The sequence below is a fragment of the Artemia franciscana genome, chromosome 16, assembly GCF_032884065.1.
Source record: "Artemia franciscana chromosome 16, ASM3288406v1, whole genome shotgun sequence".
Lineage (NCBI taxonomy): Eukaryota > Metazoa > Arthropoda > Branchiopoda > Anostraca > Artemiidae > Artemia > Artemia franciscana.
Genome location: NC_088878.1, coordinates 29784760 through 29803397, shown reverse-complemented (window position 1 = coordinate 29803397; position 18638 = coordinate 29784760). Strand labels below are relative to the sequence as shown.

General features: G+C 33.5%; 2 protein-coding genes across 3 annotated transcripts in view; one reads left to right on the top strand and one right to left on the bottom strand.

Annotated features, from left to right (window-relative positions):
- LOC136037326 (endoplasmic reticulum mannosyl-oligosaccharide 1,2-alpha-mannosidase-like) overlaps positions 1-2588 on the bottom strand; it is a 71866-nt gene extending 69278 nt beyond the window's left edge. For both annotated transcript variants that reach the window (XM_065719996.1, XM_065719995.1), the window contains exon 1: positions 2508-2588. The gene's annotated coding sequence lies outside the window, so the exon portion shown is untranslated. The remainder of the gene's footprint in view (positions 1-2507) is intronic.
- Positions 2589-12902: 10314 nt separating this feature from the next.
- The window catches only part of LOC136037324 (carboxypeptidase D-like), a 56571-nt gene continuing 50835 nt past the window's right edge, over positions 12903-18638 (top strand). Inside the window, exon 1 of the mRNA XM_065719992.1 lies at positions 12903-13135. Coding sequence (XP_065576064.1) covers positions 12965-13135 — 171 coding nt within the window. The 5' untranslated portion in view covers positions 12903-12964. The remainder of the gene's footprint in view (positions 13136-18638) is intronic.

Sequence of the window (18638 nt, the reverse complement as noted above, 5' to 3'; positions counted from 1 at the left end):
GCTGATTGCCAAACTTTCTTTATGTTAACATTTACAACTAGGCTATACAAACACACACATATATATATATATATATATATATATATATATATATATATATCATGAAAAGAGAAATCACCAATGCTACAGCACAAACACAAAAAAAAAAAAAAAAAAAAAAAAAAGAGACAGAAGGAGAAAAGGAAGACTGTTTTCCTAAATTAGTGATTAATATAGACCAGCACTTGAATGAGGCCTTAACCCTACTCATCCATACAATCACATAGGTCAAACAGTATAGCCACACACAATCAACCATAAAGAATAATCCATGGAATAGACAAATATATATATATATATATATATAAAGATATCCTACATGTGTTATAAAACATAAATTACAAAAATACATCCATATAGAATTCAGAAGGAAGGAAGGATAGAAGGATATTTCAGAAGGAAGTGATGATGAAAAAATGATTCTTGATGATTCAATAAAACTAGGTGAATCAGAAGATGAAAGTGAGAAAGAGATCTTTGACAGTCTCTCTACAGGAGATTTTTTTTTAAGTTGTTTACAAAGTAGAGTATTTTCCTGGGTGTGTCCAAGAGAAAAATGAGAACAGTGTCAGAGTAAGTGTCATGTGAATGGCAGGTCTAAAAAAGTGGAAATGCCTGGACTGAGAAGACTCAATATTTTATCCAAAGGAAGACATTTGAAAAAGTTGTCACCTCCTACCCCTGCACCTGGTACAACTTCCAGAGCAGCATCATACTTCATGTTTGCTGACTGGTAATCTAGTCTTGTGCCTAAGATATTTTTACTTTTAAAGTCAAATTTTTAATGTAGTTTGTATATGATGAATGGTCAAAGTTTCTACCAATACATGAATCTTTTTACTATGTCCCAGAGTATACCACCTTGTGTCCCAAGATATACAACCTCAGAACTTAGTGCAACAAATGGCATATGCAGGGACACCCCCCTTTCTTACTTCTAGCTATACAAGAAAAATCAGGAAAAATCATAGTTTATGCAGCAGTTCTGGGGCCTTTATTTGAGACATAAACCATTTTTCTACTCTAATGTTAACCATGCATTTTGGAAGTTTTCCAAAATCCATCCCTATATATAGCCTACCACTCACCCCAAATTAAAATCTAGCACTGTTAACTGAATACCCTGGCTGTTCTTCTGAAAAATATCTATGTATTTTTTCTGTAGAACTGTCTTTAGTCAATACACTTTTTTCATGAGTTTTGTGGTAATGTCACTGTAATTACTTTAATAACCTCTATAAGCAAGTTTTGTAGAGAGTACTCTGTTTTAGAGATGATTCAAAACTAAAGTAAAGCTTTAAAAAAAAAATAAGATATAGGCCTAATTCTAATTAATTGACTTCTTGTTATCTCAGAAAGTATTTAGGTTAAGAAAATGAAACTTTCAGGGATGGTTCTACAGGCTAAAGTATGTCCCAGGAAGGTATTTTAAAGTACACACCTCCACTCCTTCTCCCTCTAGAGGGCCCTGAAATTTGCCTACATGACATGTCTATACCTGTTGCAGCAATTTTTGCAAGAGAGAAAAGATGTTCAAAAGTCAAAATGTATCTATTAACAATAGTTTCATAACCCTAAACAATCATTCAGGCAATAGGAACATTGACCCATATGTCCACCTAGGCAAGCCTAATTCATACCTTAGTAATGGAAAGCTTTCCATACTTACTGACATCAACAATATTTATGAAAGAAAAAAGGTAAAATTCTAGTTAATTGACTTCTTGCTATCTCGGAAAGAGTTTAGGTAAGGTAAATGAAACTTTCAGGGATGAATCTACAGGCTAAAGTATGTGCCGGGAAGGTATTTTGAAGCAACTACCTCCACTCCTTCTCTCTCTAGAGGGCCCTGACCTTTAAAAATATGTGTGTTATAAAAGTGAAACCTTGTGAAATAGATCTTCTGCTTAATTGAAGTACAACAAAATTGTTTTCAGCTTCATAACTTTGCTCAATTTCATTTTATAAGGTTTTAAAGATATACAAATACATTTCCTAAATTTTGAAAAAAACATTGATATGGCTCAAAATTCTACTCAAATAACAGGAATTACATTTTCAGAACTGAAGGCAGAGAAAAAGAAACTATTAACTGAAAATTAAGGTAATGTTGTTTTGTCAAACTTTCAATAGGTATAGACCTGTCATGTAGGCAAATTTCAGGGCCCTCTAGAGGGAGAAGGATTCATACCTCAGTAATGGAAAGCTTTCCATACTTACTGACATCAACAATATTTCTGAAAGAAAAAAATCTGGAAAACAACTAAAAAGAGAATGTAGCATGGTAGTGATATTAAGCAAGCTGCTGAGATAGGCCAACAAATGCTGGTTAACAGACCACTGCTTTGGCCTAGAGAACTTATTGCTATATGCATCTTGGTAATTGTTAGATTAACCAAGAATGATAAACATGTTTTCAGACGGTGGTATTTTGAGCTTTCTGTTTTTCATGTACAATTAAAGTTTACATGTATCTCTGAACTTGATAGATTATCCTTATAGAAAAAATTGCAACGGAATAGACTAAAATCTATAGCAACAAGTCTTTTGCGTTTTCTTGAAAAATCCAAATATCTTAGATGGCGCTTAGTGAGAGTGCACAGATAGTCCTTTGAAAGCGCCGAAATATTTTGAGGAAGAAAGAAAAAACTTCATAGTATACATTTTTGTCTTTTAATAATTCATGGTACTCGTATCTTAATAGCTACTACACTCAAGATATGAATTTCGGTTATTCCTATTGAAATATACCTAAATATGATGAAAATATAATGATTTAGTAGTACAATTGTTGAAACTACAACAGAGAATTATAGAAATCAGGCCACTTGGAATGTATTATATTAAATGGTATTTAAATTGTTCTAACCAAATTCAACCAAAATATCAGCTCTGTACAGGAATTATTTAATTAAAATATATCTAAATTGTAGATCAATTGTCATCCTACTCATGTGGATTGGTGCGCTAGATTTAGGGTCCTTTGTCCGAGAGGGCGACGGTTCAAATCCTAATGAACCCAATTATTTGGTTTGGGATGGGGGAGTGGTGTGACTATGCAAGCTCAGATAGAGTCAACCTAGCTCTAAATGGGTACCTGAAGAAATCGAGAGAAGGTAAACCGTATAGGCGTGCAAAAGCACTTGATGGTTGGCCCCTACCCCCCACCCCCCTGCCCTCCCCATTGCACTTCCTGGTTGAAGGACTGAGAAACGGAGATCAACACCATCGGTAGGGACTGTAAAGTCTAATAGCCTATTCTTTACCTTTTAACCTCTTTTTAAGTAGTAGTTTATCTCTCTCACACTAAGCTGGTTATCACCGAGTACATATTGAAATAAAGAAAGAAACCGACTCTACTCAGACCAAGAACTTGAGTCTGGTGGCTATAAGCCAAAAGTACCTAATTCATTGTATTTTTGTACATTTTCCTGGCTTCTTTTACAAATTGTAACAATTTTGCTTTTAATTAATGTTTTGCATATATTTGGATAGTTTTTTGTTTGGAGTTTGCGTCATCGTAATATCACGAATACTACTGGTGTTTCCAAGATGGCTCCTACACATACACTTGTGACACTGAAATCACCAGGATAATATGACCTACTGTGTTTGTCTGCATGGAAGCCTTATTCCATACAACAACAAGTTAGATGCCGTTTTGTATGCTCAATTTTGTGGCCTTTTCTTTCAATTTGGCTGAGACAATTTTAGCCTTTTGAAACTGGCTAAGCTATTTACAGTTCTGTTAATTGTTTTTTTGTGGCCTTTTCATCCGATGTGTGGTCTTTTTAAAACAAATTATTGAATTAAATGAGAGCGAAATATTCCCAGAAATTTTACCGTTTATATCACAGCTATTTTTTAGGCCATAATATTAGTTTACAAGCACAACTGCATGAACTTATTTTTCTTTGAAGAGTATTAAATTTTTTCATTTGGAAGTACGGGGGGTTGCAAATTGAAAAAAAAGGTAAGAATTATGAAGGAATTCAAAAGAGAACAAAAATCCAGGATATTGAAACGTTTATCCAATATTGAAACGATTTATCCTGTGTCTAGTAGCATAAGACATCGCACATCAATTAGCTTTTATTTTACTCGATATTTTATAATAACACTTTCGAAGTATTTTCTGGAGGTTATTTTATGGATTGGCCTATGTGTGTTATATATTGAGGACTTATGGACTATAAAATAAAGACCCCATGGTAATTGTTTAGTTTCGTCAAAAGCTATCTAAACTGGAAACTATGCTGCGAAGCAGTATAGTTTCTATACTATAGCACTTGGAAATACTAATTCTAGAAGTGCATTCATTTCTGGTTGACCCTCCTCCTCCATGGGCCAAACTAAATGTGTGTATGGTGGGCTGGGCTTTGAAGCTGAGGGAAAAGTTGCGGTTGTACAATATGAATGAAATTATATTTTAAATACTAATTACAGTCATTACTGTTAATTTTTGCATAGTAAGAAGTCGAAAAAAAGTTAAAAAAGCTCACGTATCCATTTATGTTAATATCCAAGATGGTTCACTTTCACTTTCGAACAAAACAAACTTCCAATTTTGCTTACAGGTAACATTACCTATAGAGCAAAGCTTATTAGTCCATGAGCCCCGCGGGCAGCAGGGCGAGGTGTGTGTTCTGATTGGTTGAATTGTTAGTTGATGTTTATGACGTCATTTTTGTTGATTGGCTAAGCCTTGTTTGTTATGGCCATGATGTTTTATCATTGCAACTCTATTTTCGCCAGAAATTGTGGTTAGTCAAGGGCAAGCTTCTGTGGTGTTAAAAGTTCGAAGGAAGGATATTTTAGTTTTTTTGTGAGTTTTTATTTTTATTTTTATTTTTTTGGATTACTGCATATAGCTAGATTCCAATGATTGCATATTGTTTTCATATCATTATTTACTCATATTGCCCAACCCCAACATTTCCCTTGGCTTTAAAACCTTACCCACTTAACGCATTTTTTAGTTTCTTTGAAAGGCAAGTTTAGAAAGCTAAAAAATGGACTTGCTTCTGTAATAATGACAAAGAAACAATATACGATCGTCAGAATCTTACTATATGCAGTAATACGCATTTTTAAAACCTTGTGACGAAAGTAAAGCTTTGTTGACCCCACTTGGTGGACAATGAGAACTATGTGGACTATTCAGTATTATGCGATTTGTATGTGTCGAGCGTTATAGTATTGATGTGGCTTCATGGATGACATACTTGCTCTAGGGTTTGCTATTTTCGTTAAATAAATATAATATAGGTATATAGGTATAATAATATACATATATATTTATATAATAACATAAATATAAGAATAAATGTATGTAAATACATGCTCATAGTTGGTCTACCTGCATTAAATGATAAAATGGGTGTAATTCAAATATTCATTTGAAGACGGCTTAATCGTAAATGATGTTTATATCGACATGGTGAAGGGCTGTATGAATCTTGCCCAACTAGATGCAATCATAATTCATAGAAACATGATAAGTTTTTGATTTTGCCGTGATTTTTGTCTTTTAAAGAATAGGCAACAAAAATTCAGAACATTACGCATAGTCTCATAGCCATAAAAAATAACTCAGAAAAGTTGGGTCGTAATTAATATACGTCAACCAAAAAAGGCTATTGGATTTGGCTAATTACATTTTGAGTCACTTTACTTATAACACTTCTTGCAGATAAACATTTCTTTTTAAGTTTATTGGACACCTGGCTGAGTGATATATAATTTTGCTAATATTTAATATCGGCTCGTAATCAGATTACGTCAGGTAATTTCACATAATAATTAGTTGCAACGGTAGAATTGGTTGACGGCTAGTTGAAAGACTAAGCCTGAACTGTTGCTGCGTGTAAACAATAACACACATACAGTCGCTAAAGTCTTGACTACTGACTACTTTTTTTTAAGCGTAAGTTAACTTCACTTTTCTTCCTTTGAAGTCGTAAGTTAATTTTGTGCCGATTATTAAGGTAGAAAATACCTCTAGATTATCTTGGATTATTGATTAATAGACGATACTTCCTCAGCCAAATAATTAAGTGGGGATGGACTGCAATAATTAGGTGGGGATATATATATATATATATATATATATATATATATATATATATATATATATATATATATATATATATATATATATATATATATATATACTAGCTGTTGGGGTGGCGCTTCGCGCCACCCCAACACCTAGTTGGTGGGGGCGCTTCGCGCCCCCCCCAAGCCCCCCCGCGCGCGTAAGTCGTTACGCGCCATATTAGTTACGCGCCATTGTAGTTGTGTCCCTATGTCCCACCTGTGATATATATATATATATATATATATATATATATATATATATATATATATATATATATATATATATATATATATATATATATATATATATATATATATATATATATATATATATATATATATATATATATATATATATATATATATATATATATATGTACTAGCTGTTGGGGTGGCGCTTCGCGCCACCCCAACCCCTAGTTGGGGGGGGGGCGCTTCGCGCCCCCCCCAAGCCCCCCCGCGCGCGTAAATCGTTACGCGCCATATTAGTTACGCGCCATTGTAGTTGTGTCCCTATGTCCCACCTGTGAATATATATATATATATATATATATATATATATATATATATATATATATATATATATATATATATATATATATATATATATATATATATATATATATATATATATATATATATATATATATATATATATATATATGTTTTTAACTACGTAAAACTTGCGAATATACAACATTCTTTGCTGTCCCATTGTCTGTGCATATAAATAGATTGTCAGGTTTACCGACTCTTGAACATGCAACATATAATGGTCCATGGGAAAACAATCCGTATTCAGATCTATACCTCATGATTCTAATGATTGCCCTTGAGCTTTGTTGATGGTGATTGCTAATCGACCATTCCCTGAGTCGCCATCGTCATTTATATATCCCCCTGTGCACCCCGGCGTCCCCTTTGTAGTTATGTCCCTGTGTCCCGGTCGTCATTTATATTCCCTGTGTCCCGGTCGTCATTTGTGTCCCGGTGTTCCAGTCTGTGATTTCTCTTTGAGTGTCCCGGGCGTCATTTATATTCCTTGTGTCCCGGTGTCCCGGTCGTCATTTATATCCCCCTGTGCCCCCCGGCGTCCCCATTGTAGTTGTGTCCCTGTGTCCCGGTCGTCATTTATATTCCCTGTGTCCCGGTCGTCATTTGTATCCCGGTGTCCCGGTCTGTATATACATTCGTTTTTTAGTTTTGTTTTTCTCCTTTATTTTTTTCCTTTTTTCTTTTTTTTCTTTTTTAGTTTATTTAGATTTTTAGATTTTTTAGTTTTTTTTATTAGTTTTTAGTTTTTTTGTAGTTTTTACCATTTTTTTAGTTTTTTTAGTTTTTTTTTTTACTTATGTCCTGGTCGTCATTTATACTCCCTGTGTCCCGGTCGTCATTTGTGTCTCGGTGCTTTGTTGATTGCTAATTTATATTATATTTATATTTATAGTTTTTATATTTATTAATATTTTTTTAGTTTTCTTTTTCTCTTATTTTTCAGTTTTTCTCCTTTTTTTTTAGTTTTTCTTTTTTAGTTTTTAGTTTTTTTTTGTTTTTTACCTTTTTTTAGTTTTTTTAGTTTTTTTAGTTTTTTAGCTTTTTTAGTTTTTTTATTAGTTTTTAGTTTTTTTTTAGTTTTTGCCTTTTTTTAGTTTTTTCAGTATTTTTTAGTTTTTAGTTTTTTACCTTTTTTTAGTTTTTTTTAGTTTTTTAGCTTTTTTAGTTTTTTTTCTTTTTAGTTTTTTTTGTAGTTTTTACCTTTTTTAGTTTTTTTTCTTCTTTTGTATTAGTGTGAAATAATTCAGACGTCATATGCGGACAAACACGACGTCACTCGACAGACAGACAGACAGACATAACCCACAAACAAATTATTTTTATATATATTTATTCATATTTTTTTAGTTTTCTTTTTCTCTTTTATTTTTCAGTTTTTTCCTTTTTTTTAGTTTTTTCTTTTTTAGTTTTTAGTTTTTTTTAGTTTTTTACCTTTTTTTATTTTTTTTTAGTTTTTTTAGTTTTTTAGCTTTTTTAGTTTTTTTATTAGTTTTTATTTTTTTTGTAGTTTTTGCCTTTTTTTATTTTTTTCAGTTTTTTTTTAGTTATTAGATTTTTACCTTTTTTTTAGTTTTTTTTAGTTTTTTAGCTTTTTTAGTTTTTTTTTCTTTTTAGTTTTTTTTGTAGTTTTTACCTTTTTTAGTTTTTTTCTTCTTTTGTATTAGTGTGAAATAATTCAGACGTCATATGCGAACAAATATGACGTCACCTGATCCATCCACAGATCCACACACAGACAACTTATTTTTATATTTTTTATATTTATTAATATTTTTTTAGTTTTCTTTTTCTCTTATTTTTCAGTTTTTCTCCTTTTTTTTAGTTTTTTCTTTTTTAGTTTTTAGTTTTTTTTAGTTTTTTAGCTTTTTTAGTTTTTTTATTAATTTTTAGTTTTTTTTTAGTTTTTGCCTTTTTTTAGTTTTTTCAGTTTTTTTTAGTTTTTAGTTTTTTACCTTTTTTTAGTTTTTTTTTAGTTTTTTAGCTTTTTTAGTTTTTTTCTTTTTAGTTTTTTTTTGTAGTTTTTACCTTTTTTAGTTTTTTTTTTTTTTAGTTATTAGATTTTTACCTTTTTTTAGTTTTTTTTAGTTTTTTAGCTTTTTTAGTTTTTTTTTTCTTTTTAGTTTTTTTTTGTAGTTTTTACCTTTTTTAGTTTTTTTCTTCTTTTGTATTAGTGTGAAATAATTCAGACGTCTGAATTATTTCAGAAAAAAACTAAAAAAAAGAAAAAAACTAAAAAAAAGGAAAAAACTGAAAAATAAGAGAACTAAAAAACGAATGTATATACAGACCGGGACACCGGGATACAAATGACGACCGGGACACAGGGAATATAAATGACGACCGGGACACAGGGACACAACTACAAAGGGGACGCCGGGGGGCACAGGGGGATATAAATGACGACCGGGACACCGGGACACAAGGAATATAAATGACGCCCGGGACACTCAAAGAGAAATCACAGACTGGAACACCGGGACACAAATGACGACCGGGACACAGGGAATATAAATGACGACCGGGACACAGGGACATAACTACAAAGGGGACGCCGGGGCGCACAGGGGGATATATAAATGACGATGGCGACTCGGGGAATGGTCGATTAGCAATCACCATCAACAAAGCTCAAGGGCAATCATTAGAATCATGACGTATAGATCTGAATACGGATTGTTTTCCCATGGACCATTATATGTTGCATGTTCAAGAGTCGGTAAACCTGACAATCTATTTATATGCACAGACAATGGGACAGCAAAGAATGTTGTATATTCGCAAGTTTTACGTAGTTAAAAACATATATATATATATATATATATATATATATATATATATATATATATATATATATATATATATATATATATATATATATATATATATATATATATATATATATATATATCTATATTCACAGGTGGGACATAGGGACACAACTACAATGGCGCGTAACTAATATGGCGCGTAACGACTTACGCGCGCGGGGGGGCTTGGGGGGGCGCGAAGCGCCCCCACCAACTAGGTGTTGGGGTGGCGCGAAGCGCCACCCCAACAGCTAGTATATATATATATATATATATATATATATATATGTGTGTGTGTGTGTGTGTGTGTGTGTGTGTGTGTGTGTGTATGCGTTGGTTGGGGGGGGGGGGGTAATAGTGTCCAGTCGATTGCGCCACAATATTTCTCTATGTAGTATAATATATGTCATTCTAATGCCAACCGGCACAGAGATAGAAAAGGCTAGGCGGGCCGGGCCATCATGACCCTCGCCAGGAAATATCTTGAAGGGTAGGGGTAGACTTGAAACTTTAATAATACTAGAAACTTTATTTCCAGCAATTTTAAATGGTAGAATTTCTCTGATTCCATCTATTTACATTACAATGTTCCAATGTGATTAAATAAATTATCTAAGATTACAGAAACTTATTGTATATGCTGGGATGACTTCTGTCACATGGAAGATTAGAGGTGACACCTAATTTCCATCCACATGAACAATAATTCTCCTCTTTACCCTCCCAAAATTCTGTAATAAAAATGCCAAATGCTTTATATTAAGGACTAATTCAACAGTACTACTGTTCTTAGGAAATTTTGACAATGTGTTCAAATTTCGTCCAAATTTTAAATTGGAATCCCTCATTTTAGTCCTTAAGCAGAAAAACCAAAAAAGCGGGGAAGGGCTACTAAGCAATTTACAATAATTATTATTTAAACTTTGACAAAGGGGCTTAAAATACAGGGGTTTAAGGGGTCGGTACCTCATATCATCTTTTGGTTAGACCTGGACATGTTTTAGAAAAGTCAGAAACCAAATATAAAAAAAGTTTCTTCATCTGAAAGTAAGGAGCAACTTTAAAACTTAAAACGATCAGAAATTATACCTTATACTCAACTTCTTGTTCTTTACTCTATAGATTGGCTTTCCGTCCAACTTCTTTGAAAAATTTGCTGAAACGAGGCATGGCCTCGTTTAGCTTAAAGAGTGAGGAGCGGAGGATGAGACAGTCTACTTTATATATTGAATAATTTCATTTAATTTTAAGTTCTAGACTTGCTCCTTACTTTCTGTTGAAAAAACTTGTTTTTTTATTTAATTACACTTCGTGGAACGGTAAAGTCTTACGAACACGATGCTTTTGTTAACTCAGAAAAAATTTCGATATTTCAACGCTCTCTGTCTGGTTTTTGATGGGTAGCAAAGCATTGAGATTTTTTTTTGAAAATTAATGAAAGAGTATGCCAATTAAAATAGAAGTGTGTAAAAATGAATAATAAAAGTAATTATAAAAAATACACTAAACAGCAGCCTACTTATGAAAAATAAGATAGGAAGTCTTACTAGCATTCTGTTCTACTGAGCAATGCCGAAGTGTTAGATGGACATTATTGAACACTATTGATATTTTTGAACTTGGATATCAAACACCGAACTATTTTGAGCCTTCAGACTCTGTAATTATAAAAATAGGAGCTTTTACTAGTATTCAATTCTACTGAGCAAAGCCAAAGTGTTGGATAGACCTACTTATCAAAAATAAGATAGATACTCTTAGATATCAGTTGGGGAATCAGTTTTTTTTTAGTTTTTGTTTTGGGCGGGGGGATTGGAGTGGGTTATAGGATTGAAGGAAGGAGTGGGTAGAAGGGGCTGGGGTGGAGGGAGTTGTATTTGGATGAGGGTTTTTACCCTAGGGGTGTTTGAGAGAAGTGGTTGTACTTTTACTTTTTTTGTTTTTATTATTATTTTAATTAGTGTAGGATGCTTCTAGGAACATTTATATAGATTTTTTTTATCATTGTTTTTAATTTAGGATGCTAAGCATTAGCAAAATTTAAATTTTTCCCTAGTGTGGTGAGTTATATCTGTAATAGCTTATATTTTTATTTATTATGTAAATAAAAGTCAAAAAGTATTAAGCAATGTATTGGCTCTCCTTCCTTATTTTTCTCACAATAACCTTATAATCCCCAATTTCCAGGGGGCATGGCTCCTTTGCTCCTCTCCTGTACAGACACCTGTTCGTCAGAAGAAGACATGCTAGAATAAAAAGAGAGACACTTTTAGATTGCTAATTTTACATCAATTTTTATGGTTTTGTTCACGTTTTTGACAATTTATCCCCAGCCCTCCTCTTATAGTCTCACGTAATCCTAGGCTATGAAGAAAAAATAACATAATTATTGATGAGAGTCCAAAAACAGATAATAATGGAAAGACAAAGAAATGTGATTCATTGATACTAATCATAAAGTTAGAATTCCATTATTTTTTTTGTTCAGTTTTTTATATAGCCTAGACCCACATGAGACCATTAGATGGGGACTGGGAATGAATCTTCCAAAACTTGAACAAATCAGGGTTGAGTCCAGGTTTTTTTTTCGAGGGGAGGGGGGTACAAGGGATTTTTTGGGGCGTGGGCTTACTAAAAGAAAACTTCAAAGCGCATCAACAATTCGTTTATATTAATTTTTGTTACGTTCTTACGAGATAGAAAAAAATATTTGCGGGAGGGGGAGGGATTCAAACCCCCTAACTCCCTTGGATGCAGCTTTGATCACCATGCTTTACAGAAACAGACAGGCACACCTGAGATATTTGGTGACATATTTTCATGTTTTTCTATTTTTATAGCTGTATCCACATACTGTACTTTATTTACTGTTTTTTTTTCCCTATCCATTTTTCTTACAAACATAAATAAAAGCAAATCAAAAAAGACAAAATCCTGAGTATATTCTTGGCAAATATAATTGCGAAAAGGCAAGGTAGAACCTCAACAGGTTGACTCTAGTTCGGCATTGTGGAGTGACATTCATGAGAGGTGTAGCATAAGTGGAAGACAGTAACAACGGCAATCAAAGGGGTAAAACTAACCTTGCACTTGATGCCCATTTCATTGGATAATCTATCTTGGCTTTTTCTACAATTGGCCATGACTTTGACTTTTGCCACAACTATTCCCTTTCTATTTATTCAAAAATCAACGGACTCTTTCCCCTTCATCATTTTGCAAGTTAATTTATCCTTGAGTCAAATGCAGCAATTTGCAACCTAGCAGATAACTGCCGAATTTACCATCTCCACACCTTACCACATTTAATTTCCATAGGAGTTCAAGCCAGTTTCCATAGAAATTTATGACGTCACATAAACTCTTTCGCGCATGTTGACGATTCAATCCCAATAAATTTGTTCTTACTCATCTTTAATCAGTTCGTTTTTATCACTCAAACAGGAAAGACTTATGGTTTGAGGATGGCAGCCGGATTCTTACTGATTTTTCTATTTGGGACTAGCTTAGCGTTTCCACGATTTTCTTTTGATGATTATTTAGAAGCTGTGGCAAGGAGTAGGCAAGCTAGACGAATAGAAGAAATTAGTAAAGCGCGCTATACCCATTTTGACGATATGGAAGAGTGGATGAAAGTAAGTTAAGTTTCTGTATTTTTCACAAACGATTAGTCACTAGCCACTTTTCTGTGGGTCCCTGTAATTTACTTAATTTCCACTACTTAAACTTAGTGTAAGCCTAAAAAGTATTTAAAAAAATAAAGAAAAAAAATAAAAAATTTTCTGTGGGTCCCTCGTAATTTAGGTGTAAGACTTTTTCTAAAATAGCTGCAACATCAACAAAATTTCCACTTCATGTATAAGTCCAGCATTGGGGCTCTTGAAAAAGAAACATGTTAGAAAGAGAGAGAAAACCCATTAATAAAGTTCTCAGGGTGAGAAGACAAAAATTAGGCTTTTGTAGTCTATTTTATTCACTATCTTGATTAAAAGTTCTGTCAAGTTTTTTTTTATTACGCGAGCTAATTAGAATAAAGGGGCTTTCTGAAAAACATGATTTTGAAAGGGGCCCACGTCATTACTCCCCATGGATGGGGAGGGGGTGACTTTCAAGTCTAAAGAGTAAGCCTTGCAAAATTATTTTATACTTGGATTGTATGTGGGCCTCTTTGTTATATATATGTAAACGATGACCCATATACATGCATAGGTCCTTCCAGGGACCTGTGTATAATACTGCATATTACATCCGTCCAAGGACCAAAATCATTGTTGTTTTTTTTTTTTTTGCCAAGAACCACATTTTCTTAAGTATCAGCCCCCTTCTCCTTTAATAAAAAATATTAATTTCATTTCATCAATTCAATTCATTTCATATACTAATTTCATTTCAAATATATTCATGTCGTCAGATAACATGTTCAATTTTTGACCAATATACCTATGCTCAAATATTTACTCATCACACGGAAAATACAATTTTCCTTAGGGGGAAGATGGTAGATTTAGATCTCCTAAATAAACCAGGGTTTTAGCAAACTAGGGGGCAGACATTTTTCAAACCGGACGCAACGGGCATTGTTTCAAAAATGTGTTTTAGAATTCTTTTGCTAGTGCCTTATATGCCCTGGGTGTGGGAGGTACTAAATCTAAGCTATTTCAGGGTGCAGGTAGCCCTTGGGTCCGAAGCCTTTGCCCTCCCACGTGAGTGTTATTCGCCAAAGCTATTAGAGATTCAACATTATTATTTACATAACTTAGCGATTCTTCTTTATTTAATATTTCTTATTACTTATATTTATATTTCTTACTATTATCTTATTATTTAATATTTATTTAATATTCCTTGTTTTTATTAACATTCTTGCCGTTCTCTTTACAAATTTATTTCAGTTATATCAATTTGTTCATTTTTGGATACCGAGACTAGACTATCTCGTGCCCCGTCTATAAGTCTATTTCAGACATTATTCGGTTGATTTAGTCGTTAATCAACTTGCTTATTACTCAATTTTTCATTCAGTTAATTCTTTCAAGTCATTTCAACCATGTCCTCAGAAGATTAAGCAAATCCGATTATATTTACAAATGGATTGAAAATCAGAGGTACCAGTTGAAGGAAGGGGACTCTTTCTATAATTTATTTATTCAAAAGAAGAAAAAAATCTGAAGACTTACCCCTACCCCCCGATTTGAAAATTGCCCTTTTTGTATCTTTTTTACTCCCCCTCCCCGACTATAGTGTTATGAGTTGAACCCACTGGTAAAAGCAATGGCGAAACTAGACAATCTTGATCCCTACTATATACTTTTAAATGGGTGTTGAGAAGGCCGTAGCCAATTTCTTTTTAGGGAGGGTGTATGTTTTTTTTTCGGTCGGGGTTATAGAAACTTATAAAAACATCGTATTTTTGTTACGTTTTCACAAATCAGATAGAAATCTTAGGGGGATTGGGGATTGGGCCGAGTGGATCGGTGTGCTGAATTCAGGATCCTTTGTCTGAGAGGGCGAGGGTTCGAATCCTAGTGTACCCAATTATTTAGTTTGGGACGGGGGTCAGTGGCGTGACTCTGTAAGCTCAGCCAGAGTCGACCCAGCTCTAAATGGGTACCTGGAGAAATCTGGGGAAGGTAAACAGGAAGGGTGTGCGAAAGCACAGGATGGTTGGCCCCCAACCCCCAATAGGACTTCCTGGCTGAAGGGCCAAGAAACGGAGATCAGCACCGCCGGTAGGGACTGTAAAGTGCCGTATTCTCTACCTTTTACCTTTTCTTTTTAGGTGCTCAGGACTTAGAAAAACCAAGATATAGTCCATAGAAACAACTGTTGCGAGGCAACCAAAAAAAGATTAGGACGTCGTTCCGGTTTATTGCTAATACTATTTTTGACAAATAACTTTCATTTTAGAGATGTTCTTATATGTTTTATCTATAAATTATAATATTTTGACAGGATAGTTTATTTTATTTCCTACTGTCACTGTCCCCGCCAGATATATTTGACTTAGAAAACGCCTACATTTTGGAGTGACTAATTACTTTTGGCCATTCCAATCGTAGCTGACGATCTATTTTGTAAATTTTGGTTATTAATCATTTCTTGGAATCAATTTAGCAATAAATAAAAAATCACGGATAATAATATGTTTTAGAACTTTACATGTGCCAAGTAAACATTAAGCTTAACCGACATTAAACATTAAGTCAACAGAGCTCTAAATGGGTACTTGGAGGAATATGGGACATATTTGCTAAGTTTTCGGCGGAACATGTAACCCAAACCGGCGCAATCACTAGCCCAAAAATGGCGAACTTATACTTGTAGCCTTATTATGCCCTATTATAGCGTCAAACATTTCATCAAAAACTCCCGCTGCTTCGATGTCACTTGATTCGTTGCATTCCTCTAGCTTATACATGGAATTAACCTTTGAAACATGGATTTCGATGGAATTAAATAAAAAAAAAGTTTTTTTTTGACAGAAAATAAGGAGCGACATTAAAACTTAAAACGAACAGAAATCACTCCGTATATGAAAAGAGCTGTTCCTTCCTCAACGCAACGCTCTTTACGCTAAAGTTTGACTCTTTCTCTCAATTCTACTTTTTAAAACAGTAAAAAACTTTAGCGTAAAGAGCGTTGCGTTGAGGAGGGGACAGCTCTCTTCATATACGAAGTAATTTCTGTTCGTTTTAAGTTTTAATGTCGCTCCTTACTTTAAGTTAAAAAAACTTTTTTAATCTAATTTCTGGATGTTTTTGAATTAATGCATGTTTTGATTTTGGCTCTCTGCATATCAATAATTACGTTCTGAGACCATACTGGCTATGCATGACGTATGAAAACGAAGAAAGGAAATAATAAATGAAAAAGAAAAAACAAATAGGTGAAAAACGAGGATTTTATCAGGATTTAGCGATTATCATAAATCCAAATCATTGATCGCTAAATAATGTGACTATCTTCTAATTCGTGATAATCAAACAAAAGCTGTGGACCCCACTACCATGAATATCCCGAGGAAAATTGAAATCGTGCGAGACATGACTAGAAAAGCTTACCGAATTCCTTTTTCTCTTTCTCCTCCTTGCAACGAGAGATAGAAGCAGAACATCTTGTTGATTCATTTTCCTCACGCGCTTTAATTTCAAATTTTTGCAGATAAAAATTGACTGATGCGAAAATCCGGTGTGAACAACAAGGCAAAGGAAGTTGCCAATTGCCGCGATTGACGAAATTTGCCTATTAAAGCAACTTCTTGTGTGTGAACCTAAGGTTGTCTACATTCGACTTTGACAATATATCTAAAATCAAGTAGCCTATCTTCGTCAACCTTTTCAAGCGCTGATGCTTCAAAAGCAATCTTAAAAATAACCAATACCAGGCTTTTAGTATGGTTTCTATTATCCTAAACTCAGTTTTTAGGCATCTTCCTGTCCTTTTAAACTTACTTCCAACCTAAAAAAAACGTGCACTCTGGCTATTCCAGTTTCTACCTCTGTACTGCCTCCTCCTTACTGGCTAATTACACTAACTAGTAGGTATACATATAAGCTATCCGTTCGGTCAATTTTATCATTATCTAACGTCATATTTATTCATAGTTCAAGGACATTTATATAGGGTTGTGTTCCATTTAAAAGAACTTAGTTATATAACAAGTCTACTTTTTTCACTTTTAAGGTTTTATTTGTCAGAAATTGAACTAAGAAAGTTTACCAGGCTTTTGCAAATAGAACAGAAAGTTTAGAAAAAAAAATTCGAAGAAAAAAACTGCCTCTTTGGGCATTGACATTCAAGTTTTTAAGTATTTTTGTTAAGTATTTTTTAAGTATTTAAGTATTTTTAAGTTTAATTTCTAGAGGTTTCATCCCCTGTTACCCATGTACTCACCAAATTCAGCTTTTTTTTACCCCGCCCCTTAAGTATGAGTTATATTCCTACTTAATATAGCGCTGTGTCTTAGACAATCGTGCCTGAACTTTTGGAGGAATCAGAATACCATGTTTAGAAGAAGCTTCTTTAGATTTTTCGAAATTCCCAGACTTGTTTTCACAATAAAACCTTACCATTAATATTAATCCAAATATTAGTTACCGTAAGTCAACTAAGTCACCTAAGTCAATTAAGAAAGTCTACCTGGCTTTTGCAAATATAACATAAAGTTTGGTACGCCGTATAAGACATTAGGAATAGACCACCAGGTTTAAGAGGGAAGGTTTGAAACAGTCAAAATAATGAAGTAGGCCGAAATAATCTTGACTAACAAGAAATTAACCTTTCAGTGAAAATTTTACCTCATGTTTCCTTTTACAAGAAGAAAGGTAAAGTCCAGCATTAATAATGCAGCCTCTGAGTGAGCAATTTTTATAAACAGCTGCATCAGTCAACCTGGCAAATCCTAAATGAACCATATCAAACAATTCGTGGTAACGAACTGTAGTAAGGAGTGACCCGGTCAATAGTAACCGAAACTCTAAAAAATGGAATTTTGATACCAGTAGTTACATCAAAAGAATCGCATTTTTATGCTGATTTCAAATATATAAGTTTCATCAAGTTTAGTCTTACCCATCGACGCCTCGCTCCTTACGCTAAAGTTTTTTATTGTTTTAAAAAGTAGAGTTGTGAGAAAGAGTCAAACTTTAGCGTAAAGAGCGAGGTGTCGAGGAGGGGAAAACCCTTTTCATATACGGAATAATTTCTGATCGTTTTAAGTTTTAATGTCGCTCCTTACTTGCAGTTAAAAAACTTGTTTCTTTTATTTGATTTTTCAAGAATCAAGCCTTTTACCCCAGATGCAAGCACGAGCTGCCGAGTTCAAATTTTTTTCCAAAAATTCATTGTTGATATCTAACAACGAAGAATTCTTACTAGTACTTTCATAGTCAACTTTTCAGTTAATTAAGATTTCATTCCTCAATAAAACGTTCAAAGCTAACTAAGAATTGCAAAAAAAAACCGGCAAAATCTACTTATTAGTTAACTAATGAAGTAAATTGAACGGGATATAGTTTCTATGACTAGTAACAAAGTATTAAGTTACTTCTGACGCTGCAAATATTACTATCAAGCTTGATGGTTGACCGCGAAGGACAAAAGCTACTTGAACAAGTTTTGCGCTTTTATTTTTCATGG